The following is a 23,954-nucleotide window of genomic DNA, read 5'->3' as shown; positions in this document are numbered from 1 at the left end:
ACATTCGAAACAATTATCTTTACAATTGACAATAAAAACTAAATACTTTGGATATAAATTAAATTTAAGATTAGCATTGATAGAAATAAATTAAATAAACAAACTGAGTGTCTAAATATTTATTTTGACTGTTCTAAACCATCACCGAATATAGTTAATGGTTTAGTGTCGATATGATAAAACCTACTTCAATGTTTATTAACTATTATTGAATTTAAGCACCACAATTACTCTTCATCTTCCGGCAAAAACAAATCCAAATACGTTGCAGAGGAAAATATATTATTGGCATGGGTAATGAAACTATGTTGCAACATATTTTCAAAAACTGGCATCACTTCGGCCCAAACATCTTGCCAATTGTCGTTTATCACATCATTCAGCACAATTGCGAGATCTGTATTATCCTCGTTGACATAGGTCAAATCGAAAACAGGTCTGGAAAATAGATTATTACTTAAATGAGCAAAATCTTTTGGAGGGCCAAATTATACCTATCAATTTTGGTGTTAACAGCCAGTCGATATATCCTCGCATATCCTCGATTATCGATGATAAATGAACTTCTAGAAAGAAATCGCAAATTCTTAACTGCCACCGATCCATGTCCCGTGGACTGCAAGGCAAATGATAGAATTCTCGTTTTTATGCTGTAATTCATTTTTGCCATCAGATTTGGTATATGCCCATATATATCTAGAGACTTTTGTTTCCAATCAGTTTTGACTTTTGTGATTGTTGTATTTTCCAAGCCATAGGCCATCATATTTGTACCTTTCACATGATACCAAATAAGTTTTTTCTTGTCATTCTCAACGACTTCACCGTCATCCACTTTGGCGGAGGTTAATGGCGGCAATTTCAATTCGGGTATACCGATTTTACCATACCGCTTTAATACATAATTCATGCTATTCGTAATGCAACTGGCATCCGAAAATTGGCATCTTCTGATATCAGACCCTAAATGAACTAACTTTATTAGCAAATAGAAATAATAACATTATTTATAGTTACGTAGTTGAAAACATTGAGTCATTTGAAGTGCTGCCAGTATAAAAATTATCCAACTGTTCTCCATGATGTTCTCTCGGACACTACATGCTCATGTATCGAACCTAATAATAGTTCTCAAGCTTAAACTAGTTTAATTATCTAACAATGATGAAAGCTTTGCAATGATCCATAGAAGAAGAGAAATTGCTCAATGATTAGTTAATAATATATGCCAATCTAATAGGTACACATGTACCTGGCAGTTGTTGAACTCTTCGACATCGATTCATGCTGACTATGAATGAACTAGTTGGTTCTTAGTCTTACCCCTGGCATTTGCGGGCTTTTTAACTCAGTGAATTCCCTTCTAGATCATTTTTGAAAATTCTTTGATTATGGGTAATCTGCACATTATAGGGGAATCCGACTATGTGGATCCGTTTCTCATCAAATTTTTATGATTGACCATACAGGAAATGTATGTATTCATGTCCGTTAGATGTTGGCGGCAAAGCTGATGTGAATTGGTTAAAACCACAGGGGGAAATACTATAAGTATACAAAGTGACGCAAGCAGTAGTTATAGTTCAAAGATTAATCGTATAGCCCATATTTGTGGCCAAGTTAGCGCAATGATGTTTCCTTTTAGACTGAATAGTTTAATGCACGACTTTCATATAAAAGCGTGAAGCTTAAACTGGTTTCGAATAGAAAAGCTTTGTGCGGTTACTCATCGTAAAGATCCTGTAGAACTTGTAAAATCTATGGTAAAAACCAAATTCATTGTTAGAGTCTTTTATTTGGGAATAATTTTAAGTGCTAGCCATTAAGTTGGTGAAGGAAGGTTTTACCTGGCCCTGGAGATTTCCATTGGCCATGGACTTGCCAAAACCCAAGAACGAAACTCTTGAGTTTTTGCAATCACAAATGTAGATCTCTTAAAAGTATATTTACCAAATCGAAATTAAATGAGAAATTTATTTAAGCTCAAAATAAAGGGAACTACAAATGACCACTGAGATTAATATAAATATTATTACCACCTGGATATCTATGAATATCTGAGCGAAGAAACAATGATTCAATATTTATATCTTAATATCATCTTATCTTATCAAATCAAGTTTAATCTGATCAGTCACACTTTCCGGCTAAATGTTTCCATATTATGGGTAATGCTGTAACAATTATTACGCCTACTATTAACTACTTTTGACGCCTCTCGATCTCGCTTCAAACTTAATTCATAGAATCAATTGTGTTATTTAGCAAATGATTGCCTCATTAAGTTTCACTTTCATTAACAAGATTCAATGGGGTCATTTAACTAACTGAAGGGTGTTACGTATTAGCTACTTATTATACAGATTTGCACTTGTATACAATATAAAGAGGTAATTGACACATACTCTTCGCTTGACTCTTGTTTTTTTAGACACACACCATTTAGTACTTTAGGTGTACTTATTAAATGAAATTTCTAATTATTCGAAGATAAATAGATATTAAGTGTTAAGAATGGCTTTAAATTTTATATGATTTTAATTATTAAAAGCAATTCAAATCAAAAAATAGTCTATCTTACTTTAAATTTATAGAATTTTTATTTTATTTGACATTTTTTTTTTTATACACAACAATTTTTGAAACATTATCCAAGAGAGATTGAATTAAAATAAAACTGAACGTACATTTAAAATAGCAAGGATTCTTAGGATTTAAAATGAAGTAATATAAAATACATACATTAAAAATATTTAAATTGATTGTAGGATTTAAGATAATAAATATTCACACAATTCACATGAAATGCTCACAATTTTTCACACAAATAATTTAGTTTGGTTTTTTTCTTTCTGTTTGCGACGTTAAAAAGCGATTTTTATACATTTCTTTTATCTTGTTGATGTTCTCAGTTGATCTCACAGCCTTATTTTATATAATTTTAGATAATTATTTCAAGTAGGTTTTAGTTTTTTCTCTTTTTAATACGCCTTTAACTTGTCTTTTCCATTGCAATCCTAATAATTGTTATTGTATGTTACACTGATTCCCATTTTTTGGTTTTCTACGAAAACTTTACAAAATTATCCGAAGCAACAATAGACACAAATCCGTTTCCATGCCAAATGAACATTGTTCATTTGGTTAATGGAAATCCTTGCCACATTTGGTCCATTGTTGAGTGATTTGTTTGTGCAATAATCATGACGATAATCATGAAACCAATGCTAGCTGATGATTACATGGCCATTGGCATTGCTGCTAGGACAATCGATTTCATTGTTGTTGCTGCTAAAACAAATCTCCTCACTGCCATCGGAATCAGTGCAGCACAGTAATGGCTACGCATCCTCTTCACCGTCCACAATATCGCCATCTGTATCGGCATTTGTGGCGATTCTGTGAAAGATAAATAGAAAACAAAATAGACAATAAGTTCCATGAATACATTACGGATTGCATGTGTGTGTGTGTGTGTATGTGTTTAGGTGAGTTAAGGTAAGTTTTCACTATGAACTGCAAAGTATGCTACAAATATAGAGACCTCATTGTCTGTTGCATTCTCTAATTGGGGAAGTAAAAGATAACAAGTTGATCAAATTTCAACACCAAACTCAAACTTTAGGCTAAACACTCGATATTTTTCCTAAAAATATGCTAAATAAACGAAAACTGGTAAAATAGTAGATCCGACAGAAATGTACATATGTTATCAAATTCGTGGGAACCCTCAACAGGATCTTATAACTTAAATAATTTGTTGCCATATCTACAGCGATTTTCTTTACTTTCTTTTCAAAATAACACAAAATTTGTACAAGTCTCTTACACAAATAAAAGCAACAACAAATTATTATTATTTATTTACTTCTTTGTAATCAAAATTCTTTGGATTTGTGTTTCTCTCTGGCCAATTATTATACAGAATACTTAACATAAAATATATAACTACATATATATATTCTGATTTCAGATTTTATTTGCTTTTTACCTCCTAACATTTTTACTTTTCTCACTATGACTGCTTATCCTATTCTTTGAATTAGTTTAAGTGTTAGCTTATGCTTTAGTCAATTAGTGACAAATTGAAATAAACGACCAAACAAATTAAAGAAAAAACTAATAAACAATCAATCACAACCAACGATGAAAATATATGTATATTTGTTTATTATTAATTACATTGACTAAGGAAATTTATTTATTTTAATTTGTTTATATTTAACAACTAGAAACTAAAATCGATCTAGACAAACAAACTGCGGACAATAGCATCAACAATAATAAATTAAGTTAAAAAAAAAAAAAAGGAATAGAGAAACAAAAACTTATTTAAGCAGAAAATACTTAAAAATTAGAATTAAATTCATTACATAAATTACAAAAGGTGTTTGCATTCAACTCAAAATATATATATATATAAATAGATCTATTGATTCGGTTGAGTATTGTATCTAGAATTAATTGAGATTCCATTATCATTAAGGGTCAGCTCGCTGGATATCCATCGGAAAGGCAGGCATAGATTATTTGGTTGATTGGCAGTTAGGAGCATAGACCCAGTCGATTTGTTAGACAGGCAAAGAGAAAATAGAACAAAATAGTTGGCAGCACGAGAAAAAAAAATGGTCAGTCAAAATGGATTTTTGTTTAGCCTTCAGTTAAGTTGCATTAAAACTTTGCATATTATGACCAATTCTTGTTTTTTTTTTCATTTTATTAATATTTTTTTTGTATATACAAATAAAATTTGTACCATTGCCAAAAAATCCATTTCCAAATATATAAACAATACATAATTCACATCAATTAATTGTTGTGATGCGGCGTGATAGAATTTTGTGCGAATTTTGAGAATTTTGTTGGTTTTTTTTTTTTTGTACATTTGTTTTGACAGTTTTTTTTCCCCCATTTTCAATTATAAAATAAAAAATATTTAAAAAATTCCAATAGATCGATAGAATCAGTAGTGGAGATAGTTGTTGTTGGTGTTGTGGCACACATGAAGTATAAGAGTAATAGTGTACAATGTTGTATAAGAGAGTGTCACACACACGCACACACACACAAACACGTACAGATACACAGATAGTAGAATTGTTGGCGATCACATATAATGAAAGAAAATTGTATAATTACATACACATTTATATATTAGCAACAACAATTTTAATTATTACTTTGTCACTTTTAGTAGGAGCCAAACCAAAATGATAGCCATAAAGTGTTTTTTTTTTAGTAACATACCAAAACCGTTTAAAACTAATTTAAAATTACTTAAAATTAACAACATTCAATAGTTGACTTACTTAAAGCTGTCTTTATTAGTTGTAACTTATGTCGGTTTAAGCTTTAGTTAGTCAAAAGCACATTTTGTTCCATGAATGTTAAGATTATTTATATAAATATATTTTAACTTAACTAAGAAAAGTTAAATGAAATGCTTTCTTAATTCTAAATTGATCCCTTTTTTTTGTAACCTGTTGCTGTGGCCCATAATAGAAACACTTATATGACTGACAATCATATCATTAAAAACTTTATTTATCATACCTTAATTAAGCCATGGCTTAAGTATAAACACTGCAACAAATGTATTGATAAACAATTCAATGAGTATTATATGAATTATATAGGCACACCACTCTGAAGACTTACCAAAAATTGTCTTTGTAAATCTCTTAAGCCCTATTTTTAACTATATTTATACATTTATATTGATAAATTTTAGTGCGTGATTTGTATTGTTAGTATCACAATTAGTTATGCTATATATCAGCAGTTTGATCATTTACTTTTTTGTGTCACTTTTTTCCGATACCGTATCGAGACCTTTGTTAATTGTGTTAGTGTTAGTAGAAGAAGAATCGCCTACAACTATGGTAACATCACTGTGAAATAATTCGAGAAGGCAATAATTGTTTGGATTTCAGTATTAGTTTCATGTTTGTGGGAGTTAGAAAACGACAAAGAAGTAACCACATGAAGTAGAAAAGAAGAAGGATCACAAACGAATAGTAAAAGGAAAAATAGTAGACAGAGTAGTAGTAGTAGTAGTAGTAGAGAGAGGCGGAAAGAGAGCATCTAAAAGTGTTGTGCATTAGAAATAAACACTAGGACAACAGCGGATAGTAAAGGTATACATAATAGACCAAATAGACAAGCCTAAAAAGTTTAGATCAGAGGTGAGTAGTATTGTGTTGTTGATGTTGTTGTTGTTGTTTGGTTGTTCTGATGTCAAGTGTAAATGGGTGGAGACGATTCTGGAACATCGACATACCTGGCATACGTTGAATTGGCATTCTTTATCGAAAAACTATTTTGGCTTGGTAACACAAACCGTTGGACCCACTGAAAGAAATAGAAAGAAAAAACCAATAGTTAAAGAATATGAAGAGTTATTTTTATTTTGTACTGGAATTGATTCTATTAAGTGTTTACTAAGCTTTTGTGGCAGTCACGTAAAAAGATAAAGCGACCCGCCCACCCTTAGTGATAGAAATTTCAACAAATTTGTTAAAGTGATTTGTGATCATTAAAGTCTTGATAAGAAACGGAAACTTAAAAAAAAAAGAGATTCAATAATTTATGATCATAGAAATATCAATCGCCAATATCTAATAGAATTCGTCATGCTCTGATACTCTGATAATTTGTAATTAAATCCATATTGACACTTTAATTCTTTCCTTTTAACTAATTTACTTATATTTATTAATATGAAATACAATTAATAGTTATACAACTCACCCGACTGTTCATTAGACTCTGATTACCCATGCAGGCAGCCATATGTATCACAAGATATATATTAAATAATATGTATAAAATGGCAAATATACCTAAAAATTAATAGAGAAATTAATTAATTAGCTGCTAGCTCGTAGCAAAATATTACATGCAACTCACAGACTAAAGCCAATAAGCCTCCTTCAATTCGCATAGCCTCCACTTGGTTAACCACAAAATACAAATTAACGCCAATTACCACAATTGTTAGGCATATGGAAACTATTTTGTTGCCCCTGAAAAGGAAATTGTTTGTTACTCAAGTTCAAGCTGTACTCTATGGCACTCTACTCACAGTCCATTGACAAAGTCACCCATTATGGCCGCACACGAAGTGAACGCAATGGTGGGTATGGCAGCAAATGGTAATTGCAGAGACATGACCGCATTTAGTATATCGTTCATATTGGTTAAATCCTCCATTTTACTAAACATGGCCAAACAAAAGGTTGGTATAATGGCAATAAGACGCGTGACCAGCACACGACACCAGCGGGGCCATTGCAAGTTGAGGAATCCCTCCATTGAGAATTGACCAGCATAGGTGCCAGTCATTGTTGAACTCTGACCAGCAGCCAAAATGCCCACACCCCAAATGTACATGGCTGCTGCACCAAAGGTGCAACCCAAAAAGAGACCTCCCTTGTATAGATCTGCATCGATAATGGCTGTATTATTGCCAAATGAGGCTACGGCATCATCGTACATGGATTTGTTTTGGCAAACCTCCAGCTAAAATCGACAAACAAATGGAAATGCGTCAGTGAAATTGTCTCTTGTGAATTGCATATCAGATACTACTTACCACATCCGCATTTGTTTTGCCATACATGCCATGAGCAAAAACACCCACAACAAAGAGATTGATAATAAAGGATACAAACAAAGCCACCGATGCCTCAATGAAGAAGTAGAAATTGGCTTCGCTCACTTTTTTTGGCTGGCGACGATCAACATCGCGAGACTAAAATCAAAGAGTACAAAGTTAAGTACTTTTGTTGCTTAAAAATTCAATTGCGTTCGTTCTACCTTAACCAGTGCCGAGTGTAAATACAAATTATGTGGCATAATGACAGCACCAACCACGCCCACAGCTTGCAAAAGTACATCGGAATTGCAATCCGAGCACCACGGAATAAACATGCCTTCAATTACCTCAACTTGATTAGGGGCCGAGACAATGTACTGGAAAGATAAATAAATGAAAAGAATTGTTTATTTTGTCTGTTCTCGAAATATATTGCTTATGCCGTTTATTTATTAATATTTGTGGGACAAAAAATAATTCCCAAAAAGTGTTAATATTTTTATTGTATTTCCCCCATCAGTCTGACAGTCATCATCAAATACACAAAATAGTCTAGACAAATAAACAATAAAAGATTCCAAGAAGTCCCCTAAATTGTAATTAATAATCTTCTTTACTTTCTAAACAAAATCCCCGCAGATAAATCATAAGAAAAATGTACAATTTTGACTTTGAACCTCTTTTTTTCTCTTTTAATGAATGCAAAAATACTCTTTCTTAAACAAATGGATGACATTTTTATAGACTTTCTGGACTACTTTCTGTCATGGTATATGTAAGTACTCTTATAATATTCATATGATATTGCAGTATATTTCATTTCCGCACTGACATCATGTGCTTAATTTGATGATATGCTCTCGACTAATAATATGCAAACACATGTATGTACATACATATATGTATGCAGCTTATCTAATCAAACTAAAGACTCAGAGGAATCTTTTGGACTCTGTTGTTGCTCTGCCCGCAAAAAACAAAAAGTAAAGAATAACGCATTATCAGCAAACACAGCTTTAATGCAGTTGAAATGGAATAGGAGATTGTTACAACTGAAACTTAGTAAAAATGAAAATGAACTGCAAAGATATGGCGTTTGGGGAAGTACTCCCCTGTTCCAGGCACAGACATACATACATACACAGACAGATGACAATTTACGACAAAACCAAATAGAATTAACAAACAGCGTGCTCAAAAAAAAAAAAAAAAAAAAATATATATATATATAATATGGTTTCTATTCCCTCCCACTTTTGTTTTGCTTTGCTTTGTTTCAATTGTTTCGCAACAAACTGGGGGGATTTTTGTTTCAGTTAACGGCTGCTTACCTCATAGCCAAATGATATAGCCATAACAGTGATCAGAAATCCAAACAGAAACTCCAATTTTCGCAAGCCATATTTATCCAGAAATAGGAACGTAAATGTATCCACAATTGTGATTAATACGCCACCCCACAGAGGAACACTAAGTTGTCAAGCAAATTAATACAAATTCAGAAGAATTGAAATTAATTGGGACTTACACTTTATTGGATAACAAATAGATGGCTATGGCAGTGCCAATGACTTCCTGCATATCAGAACCAATGATGGCTATTTCAATCATAATCCAAAGTATCCAACGAGGTAAACGTTTATATTGACGATAGCACATCTCGGCCAAATGCAAGCCGGTAACAACGCCCAGTCTGGTAGGTAAATGAAGGTCACATTAGATGTAATGACAGATCGACTGATATAGAGAGTGTGCTTACCTTGCAGCCAAGCGTTGCATTAGTAGACCCAAGATTGTAGCCCATAGCAAGACCCATAAGATTTTATATTTAGCTGCTGCACCAGATTGCAAATCTGACTCAACATTGCCGGGATCTAGATATGCAATGGACATGAGAAAACCGGGTCCACTGAAGGCCCAAAGTTTGCGAAAACTGAAACCGACCTATGAGATCAATGAGACAACGAGAAAATTAAGAATTTTCATGTCACAAAAGGAAAGTTTGTTGTCATTCTTACATTTGAGCGTTCATCGTCGGGTATGAGGACCTTCTCATCACTGAAATAGGCCTGTTTGGCGGCAGGTTTAAGATATGTTGTTTCATTTAAATTATTTTGAAGCACATTGTTGCCTCCTCTTGAACTGCTGGGACCGTTTCCGTTTGATCCTGATGGCTGATCTCGGTTGATGCTATCACCACCAGCACCAGGGTCAATTGTTCTGTGATACGCCTCGTTTGATGACATTCTGAAAGATGCAGAGAAAAAGATACAATTTATTAAAAGTCAATGGCTGAAAACCCGTGACTGCTGCTTACTGTCCGGCACTTTACACTACACAAATTGATAAATTAACATTCATCAAACAGCACACAAAAAAATTGCTATTAATTTATTTATACTACAGTCCATATACATTATAGTATTTCTTTTTGCTGATTGTTCTCCCAGTTGTCAGACCAGACCATATATTGTATAATTCACACATAATTCGCATACAATTTGAATTGATTTGATTGAGCTTTGTTTTTGCATTTGTCTTTTTTTATTGTGCAATCTAAATTCTCCTACTCTTCAATTAGCATTATCTGAATTATATAGTTGTTATTTACTATATTTAGTTTGCCAGCTGAACCATAGTAATAATTACAAAATATATCTGGATCACAATTTTTATAAGCCAAAACAAACGAATATTAAATTGAATTCGATTGAACAAGAAGTTTTTTTTTCAGGTGATAAGAATTATATTTATAACATCATAAACTGCTAAAAAAATTTCAACAGATTTGGTAGGGGCGTGTTTTTGGAAGCGATAAAGATATTCCATTGCCGAAATTTAATAAATTTTAAATCAAATTTCGTTTAAATACAGGTGTTGTCATTAAAAGCAATTTAACAAATAATATATTTTGTATTTAAATTTTTTGCAATTTGCATTAATAACTCAAGGGTTGCAATACAGAAAAAAAAAAAATAAGTAAGTCAATAACCTGCAAAAGATGTTTATTCACACACTTGTCGATTTGGTTAGGTATTCGTTTCGTTTTATTTTGTTTTTGCTGATTTTGTTATATCATTTTGGCGTGTAATAAGCCATTTAACACAATAAAAATCTGTATACACATATGTATATATATCTGTATGTTTATTGTGATGAGAAACCAAGAGGCAAATCGTATGAAGAAATACCATCCATCCGAGTGGTTTACCTTGGCTAGCCTGGCCTGGCCTCTGATCATTCCACATCACTTCATCAATCCGATGAGTGCAGCCAGCAGACCAAAATGTTTGCATAGGCAACAAGTCAGATCACATTGAAGCCTTTTATAGGAACACGATAACAACTAGACTAGTGTTTGCTTTTGTTTTTTTATATATTGTTTAAGGTAATTGTATCAGTATACCAAAAACATAGCTGCAGGTTGGAAATTGTTATTTACGCAGTTGTGGACTTATCCACTGCCACTTCTAACTGTATAGCTATCTCTACTCTATATACCGCTGCCATATGTCTGTTTATATATTTATTGTTATTAGGTGAGCACTTTTGAGCATTTTTTTCAAATTTTGTTCAATGTTTACTCATTTATATATACATAAATATTTCTTTGTCTGCATGAACTGCGCCAAAATTATATATATTTTGAAAATACGCAAATCCTGCTTGGTCATCAAGAAATGACAAACAAAATAAACAATTTAATTGATTAAATTGAACAAAAATAAGAAAACACTTGTCATAAAAAACTATTTAAATTAATTGAATCTTCCCCACTCTTGAAAATCTTCAATTAATTTGTTCAGACTGATAAAGGGGAAAATAAGAGATTAAGCAGATAGTTACAAGTTACAGATTTGTTTATTTTTTATCGTCATATGTTTACTTAGATAAACCGGGAATATGATCCACTATTAATGACTATTAAGCAATTTCGTGTTCTGACGAAAAACCAATTTGGTACTAACGACGTGCTAAGTGCGCTTCATAACACAAGATAATTATACGCTACGTAATATATGTATGTAGTCTGAGAATTTAAACTTTTTGCTTTGTTGTCATGCTTGACTAATTGTAATTTCCAAACGAATTGTTATTAAACTTTGTTTTTCTTTTTTGGCAGTTGTGTTCGTTTTGCTTATCAGTCGAACTAAGAATTTATTTACTGCTAGTGGGCTTGGCTCCCCCACACTTTTTCCCCGCCCAAGCAACCGGTGTCCATCAGAGAAAGAAAGTGATGGCCAGAGAGGGGGAGGAAGAGGGAGCGGAAGCAATTAAGGTTAAGCTTGAATCCAGAACAACAATGGGGAAAAAAATCTATATTTTCATTTATTAATAGAGCCAAAACCTACTTGGAGGTTGTTGTTGCTGATGACGTTTAAATTAAAGATGATTTGTTGTTGTATTTATTGATATATCACACATATAAACACACACACGCACGCACTCGCACTTTCTGCACTATATTCTCATTTTTCTATACACGTGTTTCTCGCTTTGTTTGGTTCCCAATAAATTCGCAACGCGGAAGAAGTTTTCCGGAATTCGGAGAATTTTTCCGAATTATAAATAATTACTACGGAAAACTTTTTCAGACAAATAATGTCTTTCCGTTCAGTTGGTATGCTTCCTCTTCGTTTTCTTTCCCAGCTGTTTGCTCCGATAATGACGATGACGATAGGTTTTCGCCGATAATGTCGATACTATGCTTCCTCTTCTGACGCGCCACGTCTACTCTCACTAACAAATTTTGAATGAGTGAGCCAGTGCTATTGTAGGCGCTATTTATTGGATTTATAAAACCTGCATATTTCTCTAAAGCGTTGATAAGAGAGAAAAAGAGTCGAAATTTCACAGAGCGCGAGCGAGAGACCGAGAGAAGCTGATTGATGGGGGATTTTCTGATAAATTTGCTCAGGCTCAGATTGTAAATTTTCAGTAAGACCACAACTGTTCCCAAATCCGAAAGAAAGAGAGAGAGAGAGAGAGAGTTGCAGACTGGTTCTATTATCAGTTAGCTAGTTGTAACCAATTTTGATAGACAATGAAAATGAAACATGTCCATAGCGTTGCCCACAAAACGCACGCACACCTTATCTTAATGCCAAAATAATGGAAATGGCCTAGGTAGGTAGGTAATCGGCACACAATAAAACTCCCGATTCCGACAGTGACAGTTCTTCAATGTCGATCCGAGGCAGTGATAACAACTAACATTTCAGATTTTATCACTTCAACGTGCAGCATACATATAGTAACGATTTTTTGTTATCAATTTTTTTTCTCTTTGTTTCAATCCAAACAAGAAATTACTACTTATACCTACATGAATTTACTTACATATGTATATGGATATGTATACATATGAATCATGCCCTTTACAACTAATTGATGTTGTTGTTGGTTATTCACCCGCATATTTAAGATTATTTTAAATTTCATGCTCTTGACACAATGTCGCAAGGCAAATATTTAGATAAACAAAAAAAACTTCCTAGTCGTTGATGTCATTTTAATTAACTTACAATTTGATAAGACTTGCAATGGAAAACCCCCTAGACAATCATGTAAGCCCTTAATGAAAGGGTACAAAATAATTTCAAACAATTCTGAATAACACAAATGATTAAAAAAAAATATATACTAATTACAATAACCATATTTTAGAAATATTACAGATCAGATTGAATTTAAACTTTTAAATATCATTGAATAATACTAATTGTATTGAAATTAGGAATAAAATGCTCTTACATTTCTTTAGAAAATAATAAATTATTTTTGCTTGAAATTAATAAGATATGTACTTATTGGTTCTTAATAATTTATATTATTTTATTGCATATTTATTGTACTCCCATACAAATGTCATCCCAAATAGCCGTTACAAATTGAAGACTAGTTTTTGTTTGAGACAAAATATTAGCTGATTTTCATAATGCGTTGTTAAACAAAAAACTATTTTTTAAACTAGACTAGTTCTAGTTCTGGTTCTTTAGTTCGTATGTAACTGTTAAACTAAAGCGCTTAATTCGAAAAGTTATGTCATTCTGTCGGGAGTGCCAAAAATTTATAAATTTAGCAAAAATATGCTATCTATTGTTTTTAAATTTTCTATAATCAAAAAAACTGTAAAAATTTTTTAGAGAGGCCTTTCGCATATGAGTCCGTTGCATTTTTTTCTGCTGTCCAACGTCGGATGTATGCAAAAAGTGGAATGTGGAATGCCAATGAAAGCGAAATGAAACCATAGGAAATCAATTTATCACAACACCTTGAGTAGCGCACAGAAATAGCACGTTTTGTCTACATCTAACTCTTTATTTAGAATTGAAAATGATGAACAAAGGCAAATGGTAGAAATTCTACATAATACTCTTTGCATTTATTAAATCAACATCGAAATCCAAATCAATGTCAATGCCAGACATTTGGAAAATGACATAATGTGCCGTAGTAGAACAATAAAGCTAAAACTGAAATTGAAATGCAAACGCAAAAAAATTGCACATCACGTGAAACGTTTCAATTATTAAATCCAAAATTCAAGCAAATCAAAATCAACAAAAACAAGCGAAATTTTCGGAAAATAGTGTCTTGCAAAATTTAGATTGTGAATTTCAAAATGCCAACGATTTTCGAGAAGATTCAATCGAGGCCGAATAATTTCCTGATTGCAATGACAATTAATTTGTTTATGCTAGAGAAATCGATTCTGCCAGGTGAATGTGTTCATGGTTACAGGTGAGAAAAATCTATCCATTAAAACAGATTGCATCAGCATTAATGTCGAAAAAAACGAAATGTTCTTTAATGTCGAAACCCTTAAAGAAATAATACGGAAAGCGCTGAGCTGGTTTCGCATTACGAGTCGAGTTTATCTTTACCGGATATATTGCCGATTCCATCCAAAACATACGACAAGAATCGGGCACCCAAACTCTTGGGTCAGCCCACAGTGGTCTATTTCCATGTTACGGTTCTGTCATTGGACTCCATCAACGAAGAATCCATGGTATAAATAAAAGATATGTATAAAAATTTCTAGATATATAGCTTTTTATCCCCCCCCCCAATTAGACCTATGTCACGGACATATTTCTAGCACAAAGCTGGCGTGATCCTCGTCTGCGCTTGCCCGAGAATATGAGCGAACAATATCGCATTCTGGATGTGGACTGGCTACATAGTATCTGGCGGCCCGATTGCTTCTTTAAGAATGCCAAAAAGGTGACCTTCCATGAGATGAGTATACCGAATCATTATCTCTGGCTTTATCACGATAAGACACTCCTATATATGTCCAAACTAACGCTGGTATTATCCTGTGCCATGAAATTCGAGTCTTATCCACACGACACTCAAATTTGCTCTATGATGATCGAAAGTCGTAAGTAACGAAAAATTCAAAATGCAAGTTACAAATTCGAAAACCGATCAATTTGGAATATATTTTAAGATAATGCAATTCTGTCACTTTTATAGTATCGCATACAGTTGAAGATTTGGTATTTATTTGGAATATGACAGATCCGTTGGTGGTCAATGCGGAAATCGAATTGCCACAATTAGATATATCGAATAATTATACAACTGATTGCACCATAGAATACTCAACGGGTTAGTGTTGTTGGCCTATCAACCTGGACTGAATCTGTCATTTAATAGTTCTATAATTCGTTTTCTAGGTAACTTTACCTGTTTAGCCATTGTCTTCAATTTACGCCGCCGATTGGGTTATCATCTATTCCATACATACATTCCATCCGCCTTAATTGTGGTCATGTCCTGGATATCGTTTTGGATTAAACCAGAGGCTATACCAGCTCGCGTGACATTGGGTGTAACGTCGCTGCTGACACTGGCCACTCAGAATACACAATCCCAGCAATCGCTGCCGCCTGTTTCGTATGTCAAGGCCATAGATATCTGGATGTCGACGTGTTCGTTATTTGTGTTTCTATCACTCATGGAATTCGCGGTAGTTAACAATTATATGGGACCAGTGGCCACCAAAGCTATGAAGGGTTATTCCGATGAGAACATCGCAGATATGGATGATTTAAAGGTAAGTTTGACTTTTTGATTGATGACAGTCGGAATTAGTTATGAATTATGAACAATATATATGTAATAAAGCATCATCGAGAGTCGATCATAGAGCCACAATATGATACTTTCTGCCATGGACACGCCACTGCAATTTATATAGACAAGTTTTCGCGCTTCTTTTTCCCATTCTCCTTCTTCATACTTAACATTGTCTATTGGACAACATTCCTATGATAAATTGACAGCAAAAGGGGAAGTTGTAATACCAGAGTAAATACATATACACTAATATGTTTCAACATAATAATGAAATACAAAGCGCATTTGTTTAAAAATGTATATTACGAGTTTTTAAGCCACAAAAATAATACGTATTATTTATATATAATAATAATAATAATAATATAATTATCAAAAAGTTGTATAAATAATGAAAGTAAAGGCGTTGTATGGAATACAAAAGAAACCAAATACGGAAGAAATTAAGAAATGCATTTTGATTGCGCAACAAAAGGTGGAATTATCTTTGGTATTTTTACTATATATTCGTATATAACATACATACATATATATAATAGGGAATGCAACCGTTATATAAACAAATTAAAATCAAATATATTTTACCAGCCGAATTTAAGCCGATTGAAGTTATCTAATTTGGAAACTAACTAATACAAAACTGCATTTATTTTTGATATAATTTTAGACGATACAGAATACGGTTGCATTGCCTAGTATACACATTAATGTACATACATGCTTATATACTCCCACATATACATATATTGTAGGTAGTTATGTAATATATAAAAAGTTGTGTATCAAAAAAAAAAAAAAGAGTCACTGCCCGCCATCAGCCCATCAGCATCATCAGCTTCATTATTGACATCACATGATATTAGTTTCATTATATAATATATATATATATATACGCACGATTCTGTTATCGATTTGTTTTTGTTTTTTCTTTTTTTTTTACTAAATTTTGTAGCATTTTTGTTTTTTTTTTTTGCGATAATTGTTACTAGCATATTTGTATGTATATGAACAACTTTTCATACTAAATCAACTAAGGAATTACACACTTATATAGTAATAAATAATACACAGATCCAGGTAAATAGAAAGGTAGGAGGGAAAGTAAATACTCACACATAGTAAAATAGAATTGGAAAAAACGAATAAGTTAATGGATTTTTCTAATAGAAAATAACAAAATCAAGAAACTAGGAGGCCAAGTTGGAGTCAAGGAAGTGTTTTTTTTCTGTGGTTCAATAAACTATAACAATAGATGACGGTTAACGGGATGAAAGACGGACTGACTGAGAAGTCCATTCGATTACTGCAAGCAAGCCTGTAATTTTTCAATCCATTCTTGGGCGAAAATTGCATTCACCGCGTAGAAATTGTAAGTGCGTTTCGAAGTCTTTAACTGCAAGAAGATTATTAGAAAAGGTTTTAGAATAATAATAACAATTTATAATACCTAATAATAGAATCAAATCGATTATAAGTAACTATATACTCACATCAAAGAAACCTTTTTCATCGACTCGCTTTGTGCCAATTTGTGCGGGCTGAGCGGCTGTAACTGACTGGACCTCAGCTAGTTCTGTATTAAGAAGAAGTTTATTGGGTTTGAGTAATTCTAAATACAACTATATCTCTTACCAATAATTCCCTTGGGTTGGGTGTCCTCGGATGTGTCATAGTAGCGTAATTGATGCTTAATCGAGTCCAGGACAAACCAACGCTGTTTCCAGCCTTTGAGCAGGGCTCCACGTTTATACAAATGTCTACATAAGTGAAAGCACAATTTAGTTTTTCATTGAATCCATTAACTAGAGAGTCAAACTTACCCCCTCATGCGTGCGATTCTCGGCCACGTTGCTGCTAAATTGATTATAGAAATGGTGGCTTGATGTCCGTGCTGCACTTGTTGCCGCACTAGAGGCAATGCTGGCCGTATCACCACCCTGTGACATATTCACATTTGGTGGCCCACCCACTGATCCATCAATGGCCTTATATTTAGTGCAATTCTTCATGGATAGCTCTGTGCACTTCTCATGATATGAATTGCCACAGTCCATGCAGCGATATCCCACGGGGCCCCAAAGCAATTTGGTACAATGATTGCAATTGGTTGGTGTCGTATAAGGATGTTTTTCAAAACGATGTGGATGAAAGAATTTATCCTGGTAGCCAGCCAGACGTCCCTTCATAATGATTTCCAAAGTTGAGCGTTTGTGCGTCTGCTGTATCAGCATGCTGTTAAGTGAAGTTTTACGTGACAAAGATGACATGGATGAGTCGGTATTAAGAGGGACTTCCAATTGATTCCACACTTGCTGCCATTTCTGGGAAAGATGGCCACGTTCCGTTTCCGCTTGCTTAACCTCACTGAGCAGGCAAACATAGGCATTGGGATTACATTTCTCAATGTTGTCATAACCGGCAGTTATCATCATACGTTTTCCCTTCATTTCGGACAAATCGATTTCGTCATCCACGTTGGTGACTTCCAGATCATATGGCGGCCCCTGGGCAAGCTCCTCATTGGTATAGTAGCTCCACAGGTCCAAAGCAGCCAGGCTATGTTGAGGACGCAGAACTTGCATATGTGAATCCTGATCCGATGAGTAGAGGAAATTGTAGAAAATGGCCGTTTTGCTGTGCTGCCTCTCGATATAATCGAAAATGGAGTGACCTATGCGGTTCAGAGGCGTGGGATTACGCGGACTTCGCATATCCAATGGATAGATATTACACTCATCATCCGAACCAGCGCCACCTGCGCCGCCACCGCCGCCACTACCACCGCCAAACATTTGCTTAGTACTCAGTGAACCACGCTTATCCTCCATGGCGGATATCCCTGAATCCGAACGTTCCAACTCGCAGTCGAAAAGAAAAGTTCGAAATCGACACGACACCACATGATAGGCCAGAAAACGCAAATAAAAGTCATTGAACTCAAAGGCCATAGGAAATTGTCGCTGCAGTTGATGTACTACATCCAAAAATTGCAAAAAGGTCGGAGCAAAGGCTATATTTGTGCTGGCATGCGATGGCTTTAGATTGCTTCGATGGGCAAAACGGTGGCCGAATGCCAGCCATTCTTTCTCCACCAGCACACGAAAGCCGTCTAAACGTCGATAATATGGATCCAAACAAAGTTGAGCTATAGCAGACAATTGAGCCGTAACATCAGAGCCATCCTCAAGCGAAAGCATAACGCTACTCTCCTGCAAATCTATCAGATCCACAACAGCGCCGGCCAATTGCAACAACGAGGAGATCTGCTGCAACCAATCGGATTGTTCAACCATTTTGGCAAAACTCTGCCCATCCGCATCATTGGCAATGTGCGAGGGCATGCAGGCTCGAATAAGTTTCTTAAAAGCCGATCGGGACTGTCTAATATCCGGATAGTCCACGGGTATAAAATCAGCACAGAAATCACCGTTTAAATTCGACTTGGCCTGAGATTTCTCACCTGCAAAACAAAAAATTTAATGCAAACACCCTCTAAATCTTTCATAATCAATAGCTTACCCAAAGCATAGAGTCGCATTTTGCGAAAACCAAGTGGAGCAGCTGAGGTGCCTTTCATGGTGCTGCTTTTGGCTTCATGTTTCCGCGTCACTTCAGGTGTCATCGGTTGCTGTGCATGGTGATGATGGTGGTGTGCGTGATGATCCTCACCATGGCCCAACAATGAGCTCATCGACAAATTCAATCCAGTGTACTGATTCAAAGCCATCTTTGGCATCGTATTTATCAGGGCCATAAAATATTTGTCCTGCTCATGATAATGAGTCACATCGTGCGGATGATGAAGATGATGATGATGGTGATGGGTCATGGTATTGGCACCAGTGGTATTTTTCAGCATGCCAATCACACTCTTGCTGTTCGGTTGAGCACCACGAATAAGCAAAGCTCCGTTTTGATGACGCCAAGTGGGCAATGGAATCCGTTGGCCCTTAAAGTAGCGACCCAAATGTGTCATGGTCGCATCACTGCATTGCACTGGAGCCACTATGATAGCCGGATAAGATCGGCAGGTGGCATAATTAGCATTGGCATTGCTTATACGAAAGCCGCGCTGCGATTCGGCATCAAATCCCAGACGCTTCCAATCCTGGACATAGCTACGTTCGCGCATACGTTCGATATCCTTAGAACTCAGCAGGCGGGGCAGAGTCTCATTCTGGGTCTCAAACTCATCGGCATCCTCTAGCTCGTCGTCCAGGGAGTGAGTCTCCAGAGCATCAGCACTGCCCATATCGTAATCGGCAACCAGTTTCCGTTTAGTTGTCTGCTTTTGTTTGAAGCCCGCACGTTTAGCTGTACGCAGCAAAGTCTTCTTCGCAAAGCCCTTTAGTGTGGAGTACTTCTCTTTCGTTTTTAACGGGGCCACGCCCTGTAGCATTGTTCCATATGACTGGAAGGCAAAATATTCAAACTCATCGAATGGATGACGCGCTTTGCCCAATGTCTTGCGAAACGATTCAATCTGTTCGGGTGTGACCTCCGTATCAAAGGCCAGCTTCAGTAATTGAAAGCTACTTGAACGCAATTGAAGTCCCTCGGGCAGCGTTTGATCCAAATGTGCCAAATAAAGCACCGAAATCTTTTTTCTCCTTTAGCAACGAGGCTATCGGAAACGCCCGGACAATGGTCTGTTCGCAAAAGAGCGGATCACAAGGTGAACCCTTGAAGACAATGCGATAGTTGGTCAAGAAAAGAGCTCCCTCAGCTGGAATTAGACACTGGGTATCATCCTCACGGCCATCGGCCATAAGGAAGCATCGCAAATGTTCTGTGACCAATTCTTCGCCTGGCAACAGGCAAGGCGTTTGAATTTTTGGCTTCTGAACATGCGGATGACGTTTGGCCTCCAGATAGACGGGTTCCAATGATTCGATGTGCATATGCACCACACCCGGAACCATATCATGCAAATTGCGAATGTGCTCAGACGTAACACCGCCCTCAGTGCAAACGCAGTCAATAAAGCGAGATATCGTCTTGCCCACAGTTACACCAATCTCCAGGGCATCGTTCTCCTCGAATCCTTCATCGGAATGTTCGCTTAAGCTATGGGAACCCATTATGCTATTGGAAACACTCTGATTCTCTTCGAGCCGAAAAGCTGGCTTTGGCTTACTACTTGCATCCACATTAACGTCCAGGGGGATTAGTAGTGATACCATGCGATTGGCGAAATGTATGGCCTGGCTGTACAAGGTGGACTCTTCAGATTTGGCCAGCTCGTTTTTCTTATCCTCCTCAATGGTGGGTGATTTGCGCAGTTGCTCGGCAGTAATTTCCAGGGCTGTTGGCTCTTCCAATGGGACTTCATCCAATATGCAATTGGCCTCTTTTTTGCTCTCTGTTTGACGGCGACGTTGTTGCTGTTGCAGCAAATACAATGCCTTAATCTGTGCCTGCACATCCTGATAGAATGTAGACTCCCAGAATTGTAGATTTTTCCATATCGCATGATCCTGGATTTCTGTATAAGCAAATTGCACTACACCTGTGGATAGTTTTCGACAGAAAATCGTTGACATGGGCAAAAGAGCGGCAGCCACAGTATATTCATCGATGCCGGAGGAATTCTGCAAGGCCTTGTTCATAAAACGTATGACCAACTCGAACTGTTGATGATCCAGCACGGCCTTATTGCCATACACATAACCAAAGAGTTCGCGACAAAGAATTAAACGAGCATCCCGATGCTTCAAAGTACGCATTACAGCTGGGAGCAATTTGCGGGCATCTGCAATGCGATTCTCGAAAATGTAAGCGACACAGGTGCGCAGCACCTCTAATCGACGAACCGAATTGTGCACGGCATTGGGGCGCACATCCAAAGCTTCGGGTAAACGAGGACCCATGGGAATAATTCTATGCTGATTACGTGTCACATGGAAACGCTGAGCAGACAGACCATTTTTACGTATGCCGTCTTGAATAATCAGCTCCACTTTTTCACTATTGATGCGAGGAAATGCAGGCTGATGAATGCGCTGAAAGGAACCTTCCGGTGGTCGTAAGACTTTCTGGGCATAACCGCTATGACCAGTACCTTCATTTTCGAACAGAGTACGGCCAAGCTCTTGAATGTGGGTAAGGATCTGTTGAAATAAAAATGAGTGGGATATTCTTTTAAATAGTTAGAAAGATATTTCCCATTCAACTCACGAGATTCTTGTTTTGTGCCTCCGATTTGAGCAGCTCATTCATGGAGCTGTAGAGCTCATCCCAGGCATCGGCTGCTCGCCATGGTGGACCTCTTTCGTTCACAAATGTAGTGAAGAACATGCTGTCCAGAACGCGGTAAAGAAATTCGCTCTCAATGAGATCACGTGCACCCAGAAAGCCAGCTTTATGAAATGTAATCACTGTTTTGGGATGAATCCTAATGATAGTCAGACATGAACGGTAACCCTGAAGGAGTTGGGCAAACAAACGCATAAATATGGCACGCAGCTCCTTGTCTATGTGAGCCTCCGTCTGGGTCTTGCTAACTGGCGGATGCTGGCTGGGAAATGCCAAATCCGCTTGAGCTAAATTCGGAAAGAGTATCATCGATAGTAATTCTTGTGTTTGCTCCCACAATGGCGATGGAAACATGGGAACTGGCGGTGTCAATGATTCTGGTATGGTCACTAATCCACCATCCAAATCCACAACAATGACATCCAATAAATCTGTTATCTCCGATTGCAATGAGCTATGGATTCCCATGATAAATGGTGTAGGTGTCGACAGCACTTCGGTCAGCGGGGCAGGCAATATGGGTATGTATACGTGGGTATAACGAAATGGGTACATTAGGGCCACCAATGCCTTGCAACTGTCCGTCAAATGCCAATAGCATTTGGAATGAAATAGTATCTTATTCTCGGTCATCACAGCGCAGAGCAGGATTAGGACATTTTTAATGCCCAGTTGCTTGAAAAGGAAGTGAACACCACTACCAGTTGTGGGTAGCGAAGAGCTTTGAGGCGGTTGCAACGATTGCTTATCACCAGCCCCTATGGAGAAGCGCACCTGTGGTCCACCGGCAGGTGGCACTTGAATGCATCCCAAAATATTTCCGACCAGATTTTCCAGAGCATATGGCAAATTCTCAATATACACTGTATAAATGGTACCCAGGCAGTTCTGCAAAATAAAATCAATGATGAATTAAGTCCAAATATTTTCAATATGTTAATTTTTATTTACCTTAAATGTATCGGCGCAATCCAAGCGTGATATAAGTACCAAACACTTGGGAGCATACATCACACTGTGGTGTGTAATTGGAGCGCCAACTCCCACCACTGATGATGCTGATGCCGCTGCCTCCACGGAACTTGCATTAACTGCCCCACCCAAGAGTCTATTACTGCCACCAATTGTTGTCTCATCTTCGTCATCCACACTACTTCTGGTCTGTGTAATAGCCAGAGTCTCGTGAAAACTAAGGCATGCACAGTAATGCTTATTCGCATCGATATCGGTCAAAACAGAGATGAAGAATTTCGGTTCTTGTTTTTCATAAGAAAGATTCCATCCCAAAGGTTGACAGAACTAGTTAAGAACCATAAAATCGTAAATTTATTATATGCATTCTGTATGTATAGATTTAGCGATTAATATTTACCCATTCAATGCCCTCAATAAAGGGTGTGTCCGGCCAATCTTTCTCGGGAAAACGTTGCACAATTTTCCCACATATGGCCTGGCCACATACATTTCCAGCAGTCTCTGCGAATGGAAACGAGTTCTTTAGTTTTAACGACCCCACCAGCACCCTTACTTGCCATCATCACTCACTCTCTTTATCATTATCATAGCCAACAATTACAAAGTAATCGGCTAGCCGGGACATCTTTTATACAGCCACAATAACAAGAACACCTACTACTGCTGCTTCTTCCTCTTCTGCTCGTCGTGGAATTCCTTCTCCTCCTCTGCACATCGCCGGCCAATGATGAACCTGGCTTATTATTCACTTCACACACTGCAACGTTGGCAATTTGTAGGCCGTGTCCGAAAACCAAATGTGTGTATGTGTTTCTCTTTTTTCTTATCTAATTTGCATAAAAATTCCAGCTTTCAATTTCAATTAATTGAGGCTCGCCTCTAGTGTTGCCAGAAAGGAAATCATAATTTCTGCAGATCTGGCAGCGCTATTAATACTAGTGTGGCCGAATGCACGAAAATTTAACAGTCAATGTTAAGTTAAACAGCGATGAGTTCTGTTAGTTCCAATATACATATAAATGTGAGGCATTTCCAA

General features: G+C 36.3%; 3 protein-coding genes and 1 long non-coding RNA gene across 6 annotated transcripts; 1 reads left to right on the top strand and 3 right to left on the bottom strand.

The window, feature by feature from the left end:
- Positions 1 to 90: 90 nt before the first annotated feature.
- Positions 91 to 1,091, bottom strand: LOC137585447 (uncharacterized). The gene is made up of 3 exons (XR_011033568.1): positions 1,018 to 1,091; positions 495 to 963; positions 91 to 438 (listed from the first exon to the last, which is right to left on the bottom strand). It is a non-coding gene; the product is annotated as an uncharacterized lncRNA (long non-coding RNA).
- Positions 1,092 to 2,978: 1,887 nt separating this feature from the next.
- Mvl (Malvolio) lies at positions 2,979 to 12,331 on the bottom strand. 3 transcript variants are annotated; one of them, XM_068301259.1, is made up of 12 exons: positions 11,950 to 12,330; positions 9,616 to 9,844; positions 9,357 to 9,541; positions 9,126 to 9,290; positions 8,929 to 9,067; positions 7,819 to 7,974; positions 7,595 to 7,753; positions 7,085 to 7,521; positions 6,910 to 7,025; positions 6,751 to 6,842; positions 6,281 to 6,351; positions 2,979 to 3,399 (listed from the first exon to the last, which is right to left on the bottom strand). In XM_068301259.1, exons 2-12 carry the CDS (start codon positions 9,841 to 9,843, stop codon positions 3,342 to 3,344), a joined length of 1,806 nt encoding a protein of 601 aa, XP_068157360.1. In that variant the 5' UTR covers position 9,844; positions 11,950 to 12,330; the 3' UTR covers positions 2,979 to 3,341. The 3 variants fall into 3 exon arrangements, with proteins under 3 accessions (XP_068157360.1, XP_068157359.1, XP_068157357.1); XM_068301258.1 differs by lacking the exon at positions 2,979 to 3,399 and adding an exon at positions 4,150 to 4,496 and having other exon boundaries at positions 11,950 to 12,331; XM_068301256.1 differs by lacking the exon at positions 2,979 to 3,399 and adding an exon at positions 5,527 to 5,891 and having other exon boundaries at positions 11,950 to 12,331.
- Positions 12,332 to 13,892: 1,561 nt separating this feature from the next.
- Positions 13,893 to 16,125, top strand: HisCl1 (Histamine-gated chloride channel subunit 1). Its single transcript, XM_068301260.1, has 6 exons — positions 13,893 to 14,341; positions 14,429 to 14,612; positions 14,678 to 14,987; positions 15,083 to 15,217; positions 15,286 to 15,665; positions 15,737 to 16,125. Exons 1-6 carry the CDS (start codon positions 14,223 to 14,225, stop codon positions 15,881 to 15,883), a joined length of 1,275 nt encoding a protein of 424 aa, XP_068157361.1. The 5' UTR covers positions 13,893 to 14,222; the 3' UTR covers positions 15,884 to 16,125.
- Sbf (SET domain binding factor) lies at positions 15,973 to 23,812 on the bottom strand. Its single transcript, XM_068301255.1, is given in 10 exon segments — positions 15,973 to 17,081; positions 17,179 to 17,261; positions 17,321 to 17,446; positions 17,511 to 19,148; positions 19,208 to 20,294; positions 20,296 to 21,798; positions 21,866 to 22,831; positions 22,895 to 23,242; positions 23,316 to 23,419; positions 23,489 to 23,812. Coding segments are annotated over 10 exon segments (6,003 nt in total). The 5' UTR covers positions 23,544 to 23,812; the 3' UTR covers positions 15,973 to 16,988.
- Between the last annotated feature and the right edge of the window lie 142 nt (positions 23,813 to 23,954).

The sequence above is a fragment of the Drosophila tropicalis genome, unplaced genomic scaffold (assembly GCF_018151085.1).
Source record: "Drosophila tropicalis isolate 14030-0801.00 unplaced genomic scaffold, ASM1815108v1 contig_878, whole genome shotgun sequence".
NCBI lineage: Eukaryota > Metazoa > Arthropoda > Insecta > Diptera > Drosophilidae > Drosophila > Drosophila tropicalis.
Note: the sequence above shows the minus strand (reverse complement) of the source record. Positions and strands in the feature narration are given on the sequence as shown.

Coding starts and splice junctions, on each gene's coding strand:
- Mvl (XM_068301256.1), bottom strand. CDS start 9,843: ATGTCATCAAACGAGGCGTATCACAGAACAATTGACCCTGGTGCTGGT. Junction 9,291..9,356: donor ATGCAACGCTTGGCTGCAAG/GTAAGCACACTC, acceptor TTTACCTACCAG/ACTGGGCGTTGTTACCGGCT. Junction 7,522..7,594: donor GCAAAACAAATGCGGATGTG/GTAAGTAGTATC, acceptor TGTCGATTTTAG/CTGGAGGTTTGCCAAAACAA.
- HisCl1 (XM_068301260.1), top strand. CDS start 14,223: ATGCCAACGATTTTCGAGAAGATTCAATCGAGGCCGAATAATTTCCTG. Junction 14,988..15,082: donor CTCTATGATGATCGAAAGTC/GTAAGTAACGAA, acceptor TCACTTTTATAG/TATCGCATACAGTTGAAGAT. Junction 15,218..15,285: donor CACCATAGAATACTCAACGG/GTTAGTGTTGTT, acceptor TTCGTTTTCTAG/GTAACTTTACCTGTTTAGCC.